General features: G+C 37.1%; 1 protein-coding gene across 5 annotated transcripts in view; it reads left to right on the plus strand.

Moving 5' to 3' along the window:
* MYH10 (myosin heavy chain 10) overlaps positions 1-16,238 on the plus strand; it is a 104,288-nt gene that overhangs the window by 72,655 nt on the left and 15,395 nt on the right. For all 5 annotated transcript variants that reach the window (XM_068913443.1, XM_068913441.1, XM_068913446.1 and 2 more), the window contains 13 exons: positions 1,405-1,519; positions 5,158-5,351; positions 5,630-5,751; positions 6,562-6,631; positions 6,725-6,885; positions 7,483-7,591; positions 7,673-7,804; positions 8,787-8,993; positions 10,329-10,466; positions 11,096-11,219; positions 13,397-13,568; positions 14,410-14,622; positions 14,722-14,866. In XM_068913443.1, the coding sequence (XP_068769544.1) occupies positions 1,405-1,519; positions 5,158-5,351; positions 5,630-5,751; positions 6,562-6,631; positions 6,725-6,885; positions 7,483-7,591; positions 7,673-7,804; positions 8,787-8,993; positions 10,329-10,466; positions 11,096-11,219; positions 13,397-13,568; positions 14,410-14,622; positions 14,722-14,866 (1,902 nt within the window). The remainder of the gene's footprint in view (positions 1-1,404; positions 1,520-5,157; positions 5,352-5,629; positions 5,752-6,561; positions 6,632-6,724; positions 6,886-7,482; positions 7,592-7,672; positions 7,805-8,786; positions 8,994-10,328; positions 10,467-11,095; positions 11,220-13,396; positions 13,569-14,409; positions 14,623-14,721; positions 14,867-16,238) is intronic.

Here is a 16,238-nt window from a genome sequence, read left to right on the forward strand (position 1 = left end):
GTAGCTACAGATGGTATCTTTTTGTGTTTACTGTTAATTTGATCTTTTTCTTGCTGAGGGGTTGAGCTCAGATGTAGCGTTGGACAAGCCCATGAAGTAACTGAAATTTTTGTCCACGTTTTGTGGAAATGTAGGAATGGATGGGACCTTTGTGATCATTAAGTCTATTCTATTCCATAAGGCCGTGCTATAATGAGTTTCATAGTTGCTTAAACTTAATCGTAGAACCAATTTTTTGCCCTGATATTTAGAAGTAGGTGACTCTGCTAATGGTTAAGAACTATCCATTCATTTTGATTTAAAGTATTAATGGTCCATTATTGTCTGTTCATTAATGTCGGTGGTGGCAACTAGATAGGAGAATTGTAGCAAAAAGTGAAGTAAATATTTTGTTATAGCAATTTTTAAAACGGTAACTTAGAAATGGTAAACTCATCACTGTTATTGCAATTAATAATAGGTTAGTTGTGAAACAAAGGCTTATTAAAACTTTTAGGTAAACAACATGGAGTGAAATGACTTGGTGCCTTACTGCTGGGATGTAAACACACTGGATGGGTGTTTTTTGATACTGGCACTGTATTGTGTATCTTCCTGACAGAAGACACTTTTCAGTTTTCCATCAGAAAGTATATTCTCTTCAAAACTGAAATGCTTTTTAAAATAGTTTTTCCTGTGGAAATACTAAGATGATCTGAACTATTTTTGGGTGTTGGAAATGTTTAAATTTGGCTTTCCTTCCCAAGACATTATTTAAAAAGAAATAGTTAACTTTCTGGTTGAAGCAAAAACGTATTAGTCTACATAGCAGAAGTTTTGTTGGACTTGAGAGGTTCTAGGATTTGGGCTGGGATGAAATCCATGTTGGTGTTCTGACTTGTATTTTCAACTGCTGAGCTCTACTTTATTTGCAAACCACAGTATTGGTTCTGTCAAGATAAGAGCTTTGTTTGTTTTCCCTATGAAATGAATTGTTTAAATATAACTGGTAGAGTCAAATTAAAAATATTCATGTTGCAGCACATTCTTAATTTACTGTCCTGTAATTTAGATAATGTAATTAGGGTCTTGGTACTTGGAGTTATTTTTACATCTCCCCAGTGATGCCTCGTTTCTGGCAGTAACACTAGATTGTAAATGCATGCTAGCTATTAGTAAGAAGAAAGTCAGATTGCTAATTTTAAAAAAGTGATGATAATAATAATAACATTTCATTTACGTTTACAAAAGATTAATTACCTTAGTGGTACTCTGAGCTGTTCTGAGGAGACAATTAAGAGCAAAGAATTATCGCAAAGAGAATAGGAGGAAAGTTAAAATACTATTTTGAAACTTTTTTAGCTAGTAAATCTAAAACTAAAAATGGTAGTCTCTTTAATCATGTGCAACTTTGCTACTCTGCAGGTAGACTACAAAGCAGATGAGTGGTTGATGAAGAACATGGACCCTCTGAATGACAATGTGGCTACGCTCTTGCACCAGTCTTCTGACAAATTTGTTGCAGAGCTTTGGAAGGATGGTAAGAGATCATGCGCTGAGTACCCAGGCTGTTACGGATTTAACCTTTTTGGATGAGTTATGTTTTTTTTGTGCATGTTCCCCACCATCCACCTCTGAGTTGTAAATATCTACAGCATTTTCTCTATTGTTTAGCATTGAAAGTACCACCAGGGGAGCTGGGTTGCTCCTATGGTCCCCTGCACATGTACCATTTCTGATTAGCTGCTTTTCGTGTTCATTATTTGAACTAATGTTCACTTACGACTTGTTACGCTGTGTCAAATTTTATCTGTAGAATCATATCCAAAACTCTTAATTTGACTTGTTGCAGTGAAGTCCTGAGCGTAAATAGTTGTAGTGGTGCTGCTGTTAATAAAACATCATCTTATGTGAGCAGTAGCACAATTATTTCTCATAAACAGCCATACTAGTGCTTACAGATGTTGCATGTTAAAACGAAATCCAATATTACTTCTATTCAATATCACACTGCCAGTTTCCCTGCACATCAACTTAAGGTTTCTCTCACCATTTTTACCCAAATACTCCAAGCAGAAATTACCTAATAAATACTTAATAGGGACTTCTCAACCATAGATTTTTTTTTCGTTAAAGTATATTAATTACAGACGTAACTACAGTATATTAATCCTGTAGTTTTTTACTCCAGGAAGAAATCAAGTTTATGATCTAGATGATGCTGTAGGTTAATACTGAGTTAACAAGAGTTTCCCTTCTATTCTAAGCAATAGTCACTTACTTGGTTCAGCTACAGAGAGCAGTTTTATTAAATATGCACAATAAATATACACAATGTTTTGGTCGGGAATCTTCTCCTTTCCTTTTGGGTACAGGCATAGAAGCAAAAGAGTTTCAGTACAAATACTCAAAACCTGCTTCCAGTGATTATTGAAATGTGCATGGAATATGTTGTGGCCTGATTGCTTTTGTAGCACAATATAAAGTCTGCTTGCAATTGATAAATCTGTTCTGTATACTAACTGAAGTGTCTTGTGTATCTGCTCTTCTGTCTTTCTGTTTTCACTGTTTCTCTGCTTTAGAGATTCAGAATATTCAGAGAGCCTGTTTCTATGACAATATTACTGGTCTTCATGATCCACCAGGTGAATGGATATAAAAATCATAGGTCTCCTAAAGGCAGGGCCGTTGTATCTACAGGAAAACCGTTTTTGCTCGTAGGCTTGCATGAACTTTTCATTTCATGCTAAATTTAGGTATACCTCCACAAGGCAAATGTTTTTGAGCGCATACCTATTCAGTTGCTGCTGCATACATATAGCATTTATATTTTATGCATTGCATTTAAGCATTGCAAATGAAAAGGTCTGTTGCTTCCTAGTTCCATGTTGAGATGCAGAATCGCTTCTTAAATAATAACCCTTGTAGCTCCAAGTATTCGAGACAGCGTATAGGCATTTTTAGTATTATCAAGCCTCTTTCTGCAGTCCAACATTGACAAAACTTTGAAATGTTTTAGAATGTGGATGTCTTTTGGGGGAGAAGAGGTGAGGAATGTATTAAAAATTAGAATGAGTGCTGCAGTTGCGGTGGAGTACTGAATGAAATACATTTCTTCCAGACTTCCTGGAATTGTTTTTATTTAAAAAACTCTTTTCAACATTTATATTTCCCTTTTTAGAAGTTGCACTATTTTTTTTAAAGGAATTAAGAAATCAGCAAAACCATTTCTTGTTTGAAATATTTATTTTGAAGACGCTTTAGCTATTTTATCCAACCCCTTCCTCCTCCCTCCCTTTTTCCTCTCCTCAAGTTTTAAAATATGTTTTTTTTGACCACATGGAGCTTATGCCTTCAAACTTTCCCATTTTTACTTGGGTTTATCCTGCAGTAGTCCTGATATACTGCATATTTGTGGAAACTAGTGGTGTTTCCTGAGAGAGTTACTAGAGGGCTTGAGTTCAAAGACTTTAGCCAGTGGGTTATAGTCCAGTCATACTGTTCAATGGCTGCCCTTAGCCTGTAGGGAAAGGTCACGCTTCACTTTCATATTCCTCGCTTAAATGTTAGTAACGTTATTGTAAGTTGGAGGACAGATGGGAGAAAAACAAAAGATGTGCAATTAATTTCAATATTGTCACAAAATTTTTAAAAGTATGTGATCTTAGAGATAGTTGAATGATGTCCAGTCAGTGGTGGTATCTGATAGATGCATGTTTCTAATACTTATAAAATGTTTTGCTCATCCTCTGTAAAATTTCAAATCATTTTTATCCTATTTTCTGCTTCAAACTAAATATGTGGGATATGATCTTATGAAGTTTTACTACCTCCCTGTTGCTCTAATTTTAGTAAGCAGCTTAGACTCTGGCACTTAAAGCTGTGTGTGTGTAGGATCTGGGCTGTGTTCTGAACTGCATGAAAGACGGTTCCAAATGGTTATTCAAAGTTGCTGCCCTGTATTCTTCTGGTTTTAATTTTCCTTTTTGTATAGACCTATGAAAGACAGTTGGGTGCGAGTATGAAATAAAATAAAATGAAAATAATAAAATAATAAAAACTTAACTCTTAAGCACAAAACTAATTCTGGCAGCAAAGTGTAATTCCCTTTGCTTTGGTTTGAGTGAACTCGAAGACTGAAATTAAACTTTACGAGTTTCAATTTTAGCCTACGTATAGTTGCTTGTTTCTGGCTGGCAAGCTTGAAGTTCACAGAGAGCCAATACACGCTGTGTATCTGCTCAGTACTAAGAAATAGCAGCTCTTATGATTAGGTTGTTAAGTGGGTTTTTTTCTCCTGCCTTTTGAGAGCTGTTTAATTGCTGAAATGTACATTGAGTCACAATCACTTTTTTGCCCTAACGGTCATATTGATGGCAGTCAGATTTTCTATTCTGTGCTTGTGAAGAGGAAACCATAGAGATCCTTACCCAAAATGTTTGCTGTGTTCTAAAAATGAAGGAAAAAAAAAGAAAAAAAAAACCCCACCTTCGTCTCTATTCTGATGCTCTATGACAGTTTTGGTCTGCAGTTTTCCTATTTTGAAACTGTTCTTTTTGCCAAAGAGGCTTTACAGGTATATGCACAATTTGAAAGAGTTTTTCAAAATAGTAGACTAGCAAAACTCTGGCAAATACTTTTTTTTTTAGTTGTCACTGAAACAACTGTCACTATTTCTAACTGTTCTATAAATAGCCATGCTCTCAAACAATTTTGAACATTCAACGAAACTTACATTTAATCTCTATAGTCATCAATTGACTCTTCATTTTAAGCAAATATGTGCAGATATCTAATTCCCAACTTTCAACCTGGAAATATTTGTCATTGTAAGAATTCAAATAATTGCTGGTTTCCAGGCAATTTTCTGTCTTTTCAATTGTACTTAAAATAAAGAAAATGGCTTTACTGGTCATGTAGAACTGCAAGTAAAGAGCTGGATATTTTAGTACGTATCTACTAAAGCTACACTGTTCTGCTGTATAAGTTTGTGGCTTTTGGTTCCACTGCTTCTGCACAGTGTCCCTAGTACATGCTGACTGCCTTGCCTACTGATGGCATCTTCTGTCATTTGTTCCACAAAGCTTTTGCTGCTGCACTATTGCTCCTCTTTCTGTATATCTTTATACCTAACAAATATTAAGGTCCACTTAACTATTTTTTTCTCATCCTTCCCAGTGGATCGTATTGTGGGTCTGGATCAGGTTACTGGAATAACAGAGACCGCTTTTGGCTCTGCCTACAAGACTAAGAAGGGCATGTTTCGTACTGTTGGGCAGCTGTACAAGGAATCTCTCACCAAGCTGATGGCAACGCTCCGAAACACTAATCCCAATTTTGTTCGCTGCATCATTCCAAATCATGAAAAGAGGGTATGTGTTATAGACCACTTTTCTAATTCTTTTTCTTTAAAAGAATTTCTACATGAATGTTAAATCAGGCGTGCTTTTTGTGTCCGTTCGAAATTGGAAGTCAAATTTTTGAAAAGCTTTCACGCTGACCAGATATCTTCTCAGCATTCCACATGCATCCCCTTATTTAGACAGTTGACTTTGGAGAGGGCAGCCTGAAAAATAATAAAAAATTAAACTGCAATTTTCCATGCATACAAATTGAGGATACGAAAATAACGCTTGTTTCGTTTGTTCAGGCTGGAAAACTGGATCCACATCTGGTTCTAGATCAGCTTCGTTGCAATGGTGTTTTGGAAGGAATTAGGATTTGTCGACAAGGATTTCCAAACAGGATAGTGTTCCAGGAATTTAGACAGAGGTAACAGCAAGAAGAGTCTTTTGAATTTTTATTCTGAGATGAAATTCTTTGTTAAATGGTTTAAGACCAAAAAAAACAACAACTCACTACAACAAAATCCAAAATAATACGAGTTTCTTGAAGTAGCTTGAAATTGAAGCAGTAAAACGCTACAAGTCATTTTCCCTTTCTCTTTCTTGCTTAGTGCTAATGAGCATCCTTCATTTAGGCCTACAGAATCCGGACTTTCAAAAGTGATAATCAGAAAGCACAGGTTTTGCCAAAAGCCCTTTAAAGGTGCATAGGTTTGTAATAAGACATGACAGTAAAAGCCACCAAAGTGAATTTTTCTTTTTCCTCCCCTTATTCCTTTTTGAGTCCAGGAGAAAAAAGTGAATTGACTCCGGTCTTTTTTGAATGACTGCTCTTGAGTTTTGTTTTTTATTTATTTGTTGTTTTTTGTTTTTCCTTTCACTTTGTGTCCTGAAACTTTCGCTTTATCTGCATGCTATGTGATCAATGCATTGTGTAGAGTTCTCCTTAACCTCAGGACATAGTAACTACATAGACATAGTAACTACCAAGTAAATACCAAGACATCTTTTTTTACTGCTTTGCTTTAAAAGTTTAAGTCAGAAGCCCCCCATTCACATATTTTTATTTAAGGAGTCTAATCTTGCAGGTTCCTTAGTTTAGGAAACATCCTAGCCTTTTATGAAAATATTACAGCTTGGTTGCTCTAACAAAATGGGTGTTTTTTTTTTTTTTATTTTGTTCTTCCTGAAGAAGGAAGAAGGGAAACAATCTAAAATCTTTTTTTTTTACTTAAAGGTATGAGATCCTTACTCCCAATGCCATTCCAAAAGGCTTTATGGATGGTAAACAAGCCTGTGAGCGAATGGTAAGTGTTTACCTCTAATTTTTTTTGAAACATGAAGCAGAAGCAATGTTGTCCTTTCTATGTGTGAAAACAATATGCTTACCTCCCATTTAGATCAGAGCCTTAGAGCTTGACCCCAACTTATACAGAATTGGACAGAGCAAGATCTTTTTCCGAGCTGGTGTCCTGGCACACTTGGAAGAAGAACGAGATCTGAAGATTACAGACATTATTATATTCTTCCAGGCAGTCTGTAGAGGATACCTGGCTAGAAAGTATGTGTGCTTTTATGATTGGATCTTCTCATGCTTGTCTTAAGTGTCTTTAATAGGGAGCTATGCTTCAAAACTTCCATTTGGGAAGAATTTTTTCTTAAGAATGAATGTTGTATGATAAACTGTAAATGTGTCATCCATCATCAAGAGGTAAATTTGCACCTTTATTTCATAACAGTATTTCCTTTTCTTAATCTTGCCTTTGACACATGCAGCTATTTAGAGTATAGCTTCTGGAAGCAAAAAATCTCTCCTGCTCCACCAGAGGTTCTTGACGGTACTCTGGAAAACTGCTTTCCTGAAATTAAAGGAGAGTTCAGTGTCTGTGATCCATCCTGGTTTTATCTGTTTGAGAAAAAAGACTGTCGATAGTAAAAGTAAATAGCATTTGTAATTATTGCAATGAAAATGGTGAATCCAGCTCTTGCCTTGTTTCCCCATATAAGGAGTGAGCACTCATAAATCATTCTAGCCACTAAAACTTAAAAATGCACCTGTTTATGCTCTGCAAGTGTTCTAGTCTAAAAATTAAAAACACAAATATGTGTACGTTCAGCTGTGTTTAATATGCAGAAACGTTTTTTGCTGTGTCTTCAGGGCCTTTGCAAAGAAACAACAGCAACTGAGCGCACTGAAAATCCTGCAGCGGAACTGTGCTGCATATTTAAAGCTTAGGCACTGGCAGTGGTGGAGAGTCTTCACAAAGGTTTGTTATGTTCTGTTACTTTCTGTGACTATTGTAAGTAGGTGGAACGTGGTTTCTTATTTGTCTGTCTCAACTCTGCAGGTGAAGCCTCTTCTTCAGGTCACTCGCCAGGAAGAGGAACTTCAGGCCAAGGATGAGGAGCTAATGAAGGTGAAGGAAAAACAGACAAAAGTGGAGGCAGAACTCGAGGAAATGGAAAGGAAACATCAACAGGTTAGTACCTAAGATCAACTTTTAATATGTAGAACATGTATTGCACATCATTCTGTGTGAGGAAATCATCCTGGGGAGGCCCCCGTGAGCAAAAGCACTATGAATCAAGTGAATTAACTCCTTTTGCACTTCTCTGAAAGCTGAAATAGGAAGCTGCAACGTGAGCCTTCCTCCAGGATCACCAAAGCCTTATACTGAAAAAATAGGTTTGATTCTGTTGTCCTTTCCTGTTTTCAGGAAAATATCAGTCAAAGCATTGTTTTGCTTTTCAGGTGTGTTTTCAGGTTGGAATGCTTCTGTGGCATGCCTGTGCTGCGTTTAAGAAATGTGAGGAAACACAGTTATGACAGTTAGTGGACAAAACTGGAAATGCGTTTATGCTGATAGAGGAATTGATGTCAATTTCAAGAATAGCTGATGGAGTGTCAATAAAGATAGATGTGTATTTGTCACTATGGTAATTATGAGATACGATGGAACGGGAATGCAGATCTAGAATGGGAAAACATTAATTCCTATTGTCAAATTTACAAAGCAAGCAGTAGTCTGTTTTAGTGCAATATCTCCGTGGTTGCTGTTCCAGTGGTTCTGAGTGCCAGCTTCTACCCAGTTACAGGTGGCAGCGCTCAGTCACTCTGCAGGGATGAGCGCGTGAGGGACAGTCTGTGAAACGGACAGGTCCCTCATCCTTTTGCTGCTGGGAGAGCTGAGGAGGTAGGGTAGGCACAGTGGGATCTTTTCTTTAATTGCAAGGACAAGTGAGTAAATGTCACTGTAACCCTCCTCTTAGAGTTGGTATCTTTTGGACTGCTGATAAAGCTCTCTGATAAAAGTTTTCATTTTTGGACCTTGACCACAGAGTCTCAAACTGAAGCAGAACTTGGCCTCTAAGTGCCTTTATAGTTGACATATGTGCAATCTCTGAGAGGCTTTGAAAAGTAAAGTTTTTGCTGTTTTTCTACTTTTTATGTAATGTTTACAGCTCTTAGAAGAAAAGAACATTCTTGCAGAGCAACTACAGGCTGAGACAGAGCTCTTTGCAGAAGCTGAGGAGATGAGAGCTCGTCTGGCTGCCAAAAAACAAGAGCTGGAAGAAATTCTTCATGATCTGGAGTCCAGGGTGGAGGAGGAAGAGGAAAGAAACCAAATACTGCAGAATGAGAAAAAGAAAATGCAGGGCCATATTCAGGTACATCTCTTGGTACACTAGAAATGGAGAAGTATGCAAACAGAACTGTTAAGGATTGAAAGCTGACTCGACATCTCCAGAGCATGGAGGAAGTTAGTTCCATAGCGTCATATATGGAATAAAATCAGCTTGAACTCTTTGCTTCTCGTGTTCAGTGTGGTTAGCGCTCTGTGGTCTTCAGGGATATGAGAATGAAGAAAGAAAAAAACAGAGAAGTCAAAATGGCCTGTTGTGAGCTATAGCATATGTAGGCAGAGGCTTGATGTCAGCAAGTGCTTTTGACGAGGCAGGAAATGGAAATTATTGCACGTGGCTTACCTGCTTTCCTGAAGAAACAGATTAATGAGATGATCTCATTTCTGAGAGAGAAATGTTTCATTTTCACTTAAATCCAGTGAGAACATCTTGAAGAATGTCCCTTCTTTGCCGTTTTATGAAACGGAACAGAAACTGCTCCAAGTTACTTATTTTTGTGAAAATTAGGATTTAGATGTTTCCTTTTGAATACATGGGCGTCTTCACAAATTCATAAATCCTTATTGTTTGAGGGAATACCAGATAACTTTTGAAATGTCTTTCAAAATACTTGAAGTACTTGAAGGAGGAAAAAGCCCATATTCCACAGTTCCTGATGCCTTTTAATAAGTGTCTGTTAATAATGCATGGCTGAGAATCTTATTTAAGACTACGAATGAATAGAAGCACAATATGTTATTACTTTTCTACTAGTATCTGACTAATTGCGTCAACCTCCAAACCATTCCAGCAGTAATATTGCGATCTAGATTCATACTGAAATCAGGGGACCTGCATCCAATGGCATCTCTTCCCAGTTCCCAGCATCTATGACATGCTTTATTCACATATTGAATTATCTATTTGGAACAGCTTCCTCCTTTGTCCACGATGCTAGTGCTTTAACACCTGGTGCCCTGCTCAGATGCAGTATGCTAGGAAGCCCAATCTAATGTCACTGTGGTTAAGTACAGTTGGGCCGTTTTTCTCCCTGTAGTGTATTTTTATTTCATGTTCAAAATTAGGAAGGTGAAAGATTGTAGTGGAGTGAGTGTATGTTTCCTAGATGGCATATTGTATATGCTTGACAAAGCTGAAATACAGTATAAAAAAATCCTTGTCTCTCACATGGCTGTAAATTTCATTACCAGATCATTGATACTATAAATGAGTCTAATAAAGTAAAAGCATTTTTAGTGTCATTCAGGAAAACTGACTCTTCAAAATAATACTTTTTTTTTTCCTTTTAGTAAGTGAAAGAAAAAACTTAACAAGTGGGTAACATGGAGAACGCACATATGCAACTATCTTTTTTCCTAGGACCTAGAGGAACAGCTTGATGAGGAGGAGGGAGCTCGGCAGAAGTTGCAACTTGAAAAAGTGACAGCTGAAGCAAAGATCAAGAAGATGGAAGAAGAGATCCTACTGTTGGAGGACCAAAATTCCAAATTTTTGAAGGTGAGACCAGTATGTGTGGTGGAGATTCTGCTCGCAAGGAATAGTATTATCCAGCGACAGCTCTCAAACCATTTAAGACTACAGCTATCTTATCTTCAGAGTTTATAACTGAAGATTTCTGACTTTTGGAGTTTGTAAATGTATTGAAGCTGAGGCACTTAAAACTTCCTTAGAACCAGCCTTTAAAAGGGAGGGTTTTCCCATATATTCTGACCAATTTCATGAGTCTTCCAAATCTAAGAGATGGTGATGGTGTTTATCATAACTATCCCTGTTCTTTTCAAACTATAAAGATGTTTTTGGTCTTAGATGGTAATGAAATGTGACCTGATTTTCAAAAAGTGTGGAGCAAATACTGTCTGAAAATCAGATCTCCATAAGTGGTTTTGGATTAAACACTCACGTGTTAAATTCCAAATCTCACAGTTATAGGGGAAAAAAAAAAAAGTTCGTTCTTCTGTCCTATTCAAATAGATCCCTAATACTGATGGTCACTTGAAATAAAATCTGTATTAATATGCTGCATGAGGCCTCTATATGGATTTCGTATGCTTAGTTATTTATGGTGCTTAGAAAATCTTTGAATTGTATTTTAACTGTTACTCTTCCCCCCATTTTCACCTAACTAGGAAAAGAAGCTGATGGAGGATCGAATTGCTGAATGTACCTCTCAGCTGGCTGAAGAAGAAGAAAAGGCCAAAAACTTGGCCAAACTCAAGAACAAGCAAGAAATGATGATCACCGATTTGGAAGGTTTGATCTTACTAAATCTGCCTATTAACAGCTTGCAAATCATGCTAGAAAGAAATGGGTCACTCATTGCAATGAATGCAAACCTTAATAGTTATTGTTTGTTGTTTATCTAGATTTTATAAGAAATTTACTTCACTTGCATGGCTTTGTTGCATCTGGTTGCTCCATCTTACTCTTCTCTAACTTGTTAGTTTTTCAGTTTTGAGAATCCATTTCATTTACAGACGCGCTCAAAAATTCATGATGTGGCATAAATCCCTTAGTAACAAGGCAAAACATCTGTCTCTTGAGGGAAGTTGCTACACTTTGCTAATGTAACACATTAGAATGGCATAATTCTGAAAGAATGTTATTAGCCATTAAGCTTCTAAAATTTTTTGAATAAGCAAATCTGAATCATTTTGCTTTTCTTGATGCTTTGTTTGTCTAAAATAGTTCAGTTTCTTTGGGCCTTTATTTCAGGCTGTTTTGCTGTATAGTGACAGACTAAATCAGCCCTATATAAAACCCTTCTAGATTTATTTAAAAAATTACTTATGGCTGTAAAATAGCTATTGCACAACACTAATAAATTGCCATGTCAGAGTTGCACAAATGTAAGACTAAGTTGCTCTCTGAACCCTAATTTGGAAATAGTTTTTCATGGACTGTATTATCGCCGGTCTTGCTTCATATTTCAAAACTGACATGCTTATGGAAGAATACCAAAGTTTAATCTTCTTTGTTTTAATCTTCTGTACCTTTCCTTTCAAAGTCATATTCAGAGACCTTAAGATGGGCATAAGTAAGCTTCACTCATTGGAAAATAATGCTTGAGCAGCTGTGTGCTTAAATCAGCATTAGTGTTTTTGAAGGTATTTGTCAGATGTATTTGGTTATGCTGCCGTTCTGAGACTATATGATGACCTTAGAAATGGAAATTAAAGCTTAAATATAAGACATGCCATTTTTTGGCTAGTAAAGCACGGTAGAGTGGTATTTACTCTTGGAGATGGTTCAAGACACCTTTAAGCTCTCTCCCCTAGGGTCTTGGCACTGTTAGTTACTGAAATTTGAACAATAATCTAGTTCAGTTTACTCTTAGCTTTCTCAGTTGCAAGATAGGCTCTTATGACAATCTTCTAACTTAAACTCCCCAGAAATGTAATGTAAAAGCACAGAGAAAAATTACTTTTTTTGAGTGAGGAACTGTTCAGAGAAGAAAACCATTGTTAGTGTAGACTGCCTGGAAAATTCCAAATTGTCCTTAGTGGCTCTAAGAGGTGATTCTGGAGTGTGCCCCTCTTTCCCCATATAGAAGATGAGATCCTGATCGAATAGCAGGCTCAAAAAGGGTGTGAGAGAAATCTGTGCATAGATCACCCACAAAATATTGAATGACAAATCTGATATCTTAAATTTATGCTGATGCATAGAATTAGCATAGTGGTAATGCTATGCTAAGCGCTAGTGGTTTGGCAAAACCTTTCTGTGACTATGCACCTGGCCATTAGCTAACTGCTAAACAATGCAGTTAGTAGCTATCTGAATCAGACAACAGTCTGATGAAGTAAATGTATTTTACTGCTGTGGCACTGATACCTGGATGCTTTTCACACAAAGAAATGCTTCAGGGCAGGAGTATCTCAGCTACAAAATTAAATTACTAGAAGCTATTGAGGTTGCGAAATTTTCCCAAATTTCAGTGGGTTGTGAGTTCTGAAGTTGCACAGATACTTGCAAAAACATTTCATCCAAGGTTTTTTAAAGCGGTATTATTTCCAGTAGACCCTTGGAGCCTAGCCTAGTCCTTCAAAAACTATGCAAACGATCACTTTTTCCAGTCTTTAGCTGGTCTTAATGTCTAAATCCTGGTGTGTGATCATCTGCCCCAGCAGCTCAAAAATTGCTCTTCTGTTTGATCCCCTTCCTTGTTTTCTACCAAGATGAGGTTATCTTTCTGATATCTCATTTCAGACTGCTTTTCTCCAGGGTCTGCTACTTTTTCTTGACTTCATCTAAATCCTGTAGTTCTGTTTCATCTTTTGCAGTTGACCTTCCAGCTGCAGGCTGGAGAAAGAATAGATTCAGTATAAACTTCCTACCCTTCTTCCCACCCTACTCCCCTACCCCCAAATCTTCTGAGGATGACTAGACAAGAAATTACTGATAAATAAAATGTTTTGTCACTTGCCTAGAGCGATTGAAAAAGGAAGAAAAGACCCGTCAAGAGTTAGAAAAAGCTAAGAGAAAACTTGATGGTGAAACAACAGACCTACAGGACCAAATAGCTGAGCTGCAAGCCCAGATTGAAGAACTGAAGATCCAGCTGGCCAAGAAAGAGGAAGAGCTACAGGCTGCTCTTGCTAGGTCAGAGCATGATGGAGGTTATGACTGCATAACTGTGGTAGAAACTTTTCCCAGACTGAATTTCAGTTGACTGAAGACATTATATTAATTAGAGTTGGTAACGTTAAAGTAGAAAACAGCTACTTGCATTACCCTGAAACTTTTGGTGCCTTCTGTCTCGGGAAGTTGCTTCCTTTTTAGGGTAATCGTATACTTACTTTAGGGTAATCGTATACTCTAGATGTGTGTGCTGTGAAGTAGACTTGGCAAAAAAGTTCAGTGTTTTATCAGTGTCCTTGCTCCATAAAGCCACTAAAAAGAAGTTTCACCAGTGTATAAAACTGTTTAGGCTCTGGAAGCTTTTTTTACTCTCCAAAGTTCGGCTTCAAAAGGGAAGAAAATACAACTGTCAATCAACCTTCTTACCAGTCAGAGTATTTTCAGTTATTGGGTAGCATATGCGTTTTTAGGCTTTGTGCAGTACTTTAAACGCTTTTTGTATTTTTTGAGTAATTTGTAATTTTGTAGGTGGAGAAAATTGTGGGGCAATATCTAATGAGATCTGCAAATTCTGAATACTTGAATGTAAACTTGAAAACTCGATCATCCTAATAGTATATCTGTAGTACCTGAGGCACTGTGCCTGTCAAGATATTAAGAATAAGGGTTTAGTAGTATTTTGTTTTGTTTTTATATTCTATAAAGTTTTGGGAAGTCTGTTTTATTGTAGTAGGAAAGCTATTAGCTTTTTTCTACGAGATATCACTTATATACCTAATTTTAGTAATACTAGACTATTATGAGAATAGCATTTGAAGCTATAAAATATAATTATATTAACTGCTATGTTCCTGTTTAATAGAGGTGATGAAGAAGCAGTTCAGAAAAACAATGCACTGAAGGTGATAAGAGAGTTGCAAGCTCAAATTGCTGAACTCCAGGAGGATCTTGAATCTGAGAAGGCATCACGCAACAAGGCAGAAAAACAGAAAAGAGATTTAAGTGAGGAGTTGGAGGCTTTAAAAACTGAACTGGAAGATACCTTGGATACCACTGCAGCACAGCAAGAGCTGAGGTACGGTCACGCGTCTTTATAAGAAGGCGCTATTAAAATCCTGTTTAATTTACAAAAGGCTAAAATGTTGATTTTGATAACCCTTGATGCTTTCTCTAGGACGAAACGTGAACAGGAGGTGGCTGAACTGAAGAAAGCAATTGAAGAAGAAACCAAGAACCATGAAGCACAGATCCAGGAAATCAGGCAGAGGCATGCTACTGCCCTGGAAGAGCTCTCTGAACAACTTGAACAGGCCAAAAGGGTAAGCAGAAAATGAGCTGCAGAAATATATTTTCCTGCTTCAGGGTTTTATGTGAAGTAAAATAACTGTTGTGGTGCCTTCCACTGACATCTGCGTGCAGAGCTAAATTGCCCTCCTTTATGCATGCATAACAGTTGAGATTGACTCAAATACATCATACTGATTTGTTGAACCTGTTGTAACTATTAGACATTCTTGGCATCTATCCAAAAAGTCTTCATTAGACTTGGAAACGATGCACCTAGAGATAAATCATGTAATGCTTTTATGTGAGTTCTTCAGTAGTCCACACACTCGTTTGGAGAAAAGCAGTTCTCATGGGTGAACTGCAAAATGCTTCCAAATAAGGTAATTATAATGTAGGCACTTGAAAAGAACTAAGTTAAGAGCAAGTAGTGTAAAAGTTCTTCCAGCCACTCTTAACTTCACACTTGTACTATGAACTCCAGTGCTTAGATATTTGTGGAACATGTTGCCAGTTTGGACAGCTGTATTGGGTTCTGTGATCAACATCACCAGAACAGGTAGGAGGAAGCACACCCTTGTTATTACATCTAGGTAGTAATATTCCTTCTAGTATAGCTTGAGTGTCTTGCTCAAAAGCAGAATTATTCCAACACTCCCCTCCACCCCCCTAAGTGTCCTTAGTTTGTGAAACTAGTCTTGATCATTCACAAATGCATTTTGTGGACAGTTAATATATTGTAGTAACATTTTTATGTTGCCTGTAGAGAATATTTTACAAACTTCCTTAAATAAAAATACTAAGTGAGAAATGTGGCAATTAAAGCTGGTGGAAAATTATAGTTTATTCACCTAAATATCTTATACCTGTCTTCTGCTTCTTAGTTATTAAATACTATCAATAAAAATATAAAAAGTCTGGAAAAGTACCCTGCAGTCTTAAAGCTCCTGTTCATAATAAGATGATGTCGGTTTAGGTGATATAGTAAGAGAGAATGGGACTTAAACGTCACTTATGCTGATTATTACTTTTTGAAAACATTTTGGGGAGGTGGAGGAAATGTGAGCGCAGTGGTGAAAAATGCTTTGTTATGCACTTCCAAGCTGCTATGCCTACTAAAATCAGGGCAGCTTTAGTTGATATCTTTCCTTTTATTTCTGTGAGATGAGCCATGCTGATCTGTTAATGGGCACATTCCTTCCTGCTTACAGTGCTGCTCAAACAGTCATTTTTACAGCACTGATGTCCCAGATCTTGTTCAAGTCATAGAATGTCTTCTGGTGCTCACTGCTGCCTGTGATGTCTGAAAGTGGATCTTGCGTTAATTTATTAGTCTTTGACTAATGCACGCAGAATGTTACATGGAAATGTTTTAAACAATCCCAGCTTACAACTTGCCAAGCACTT

This window comes from Struthio camelus, chromosome 19 (genome assembly GCF_040807025.1).
Source record: "Struthio camelus isolate bStrCam1 chromosome 19, bStrCam1.hap1, whole genome shotgun sequence".
Lineage (NCBI taxonomy): Eukaryota > Metazoa > Chordata > Aves > Struthioniformes > Struthionidae > Struthio > Struthio camelus.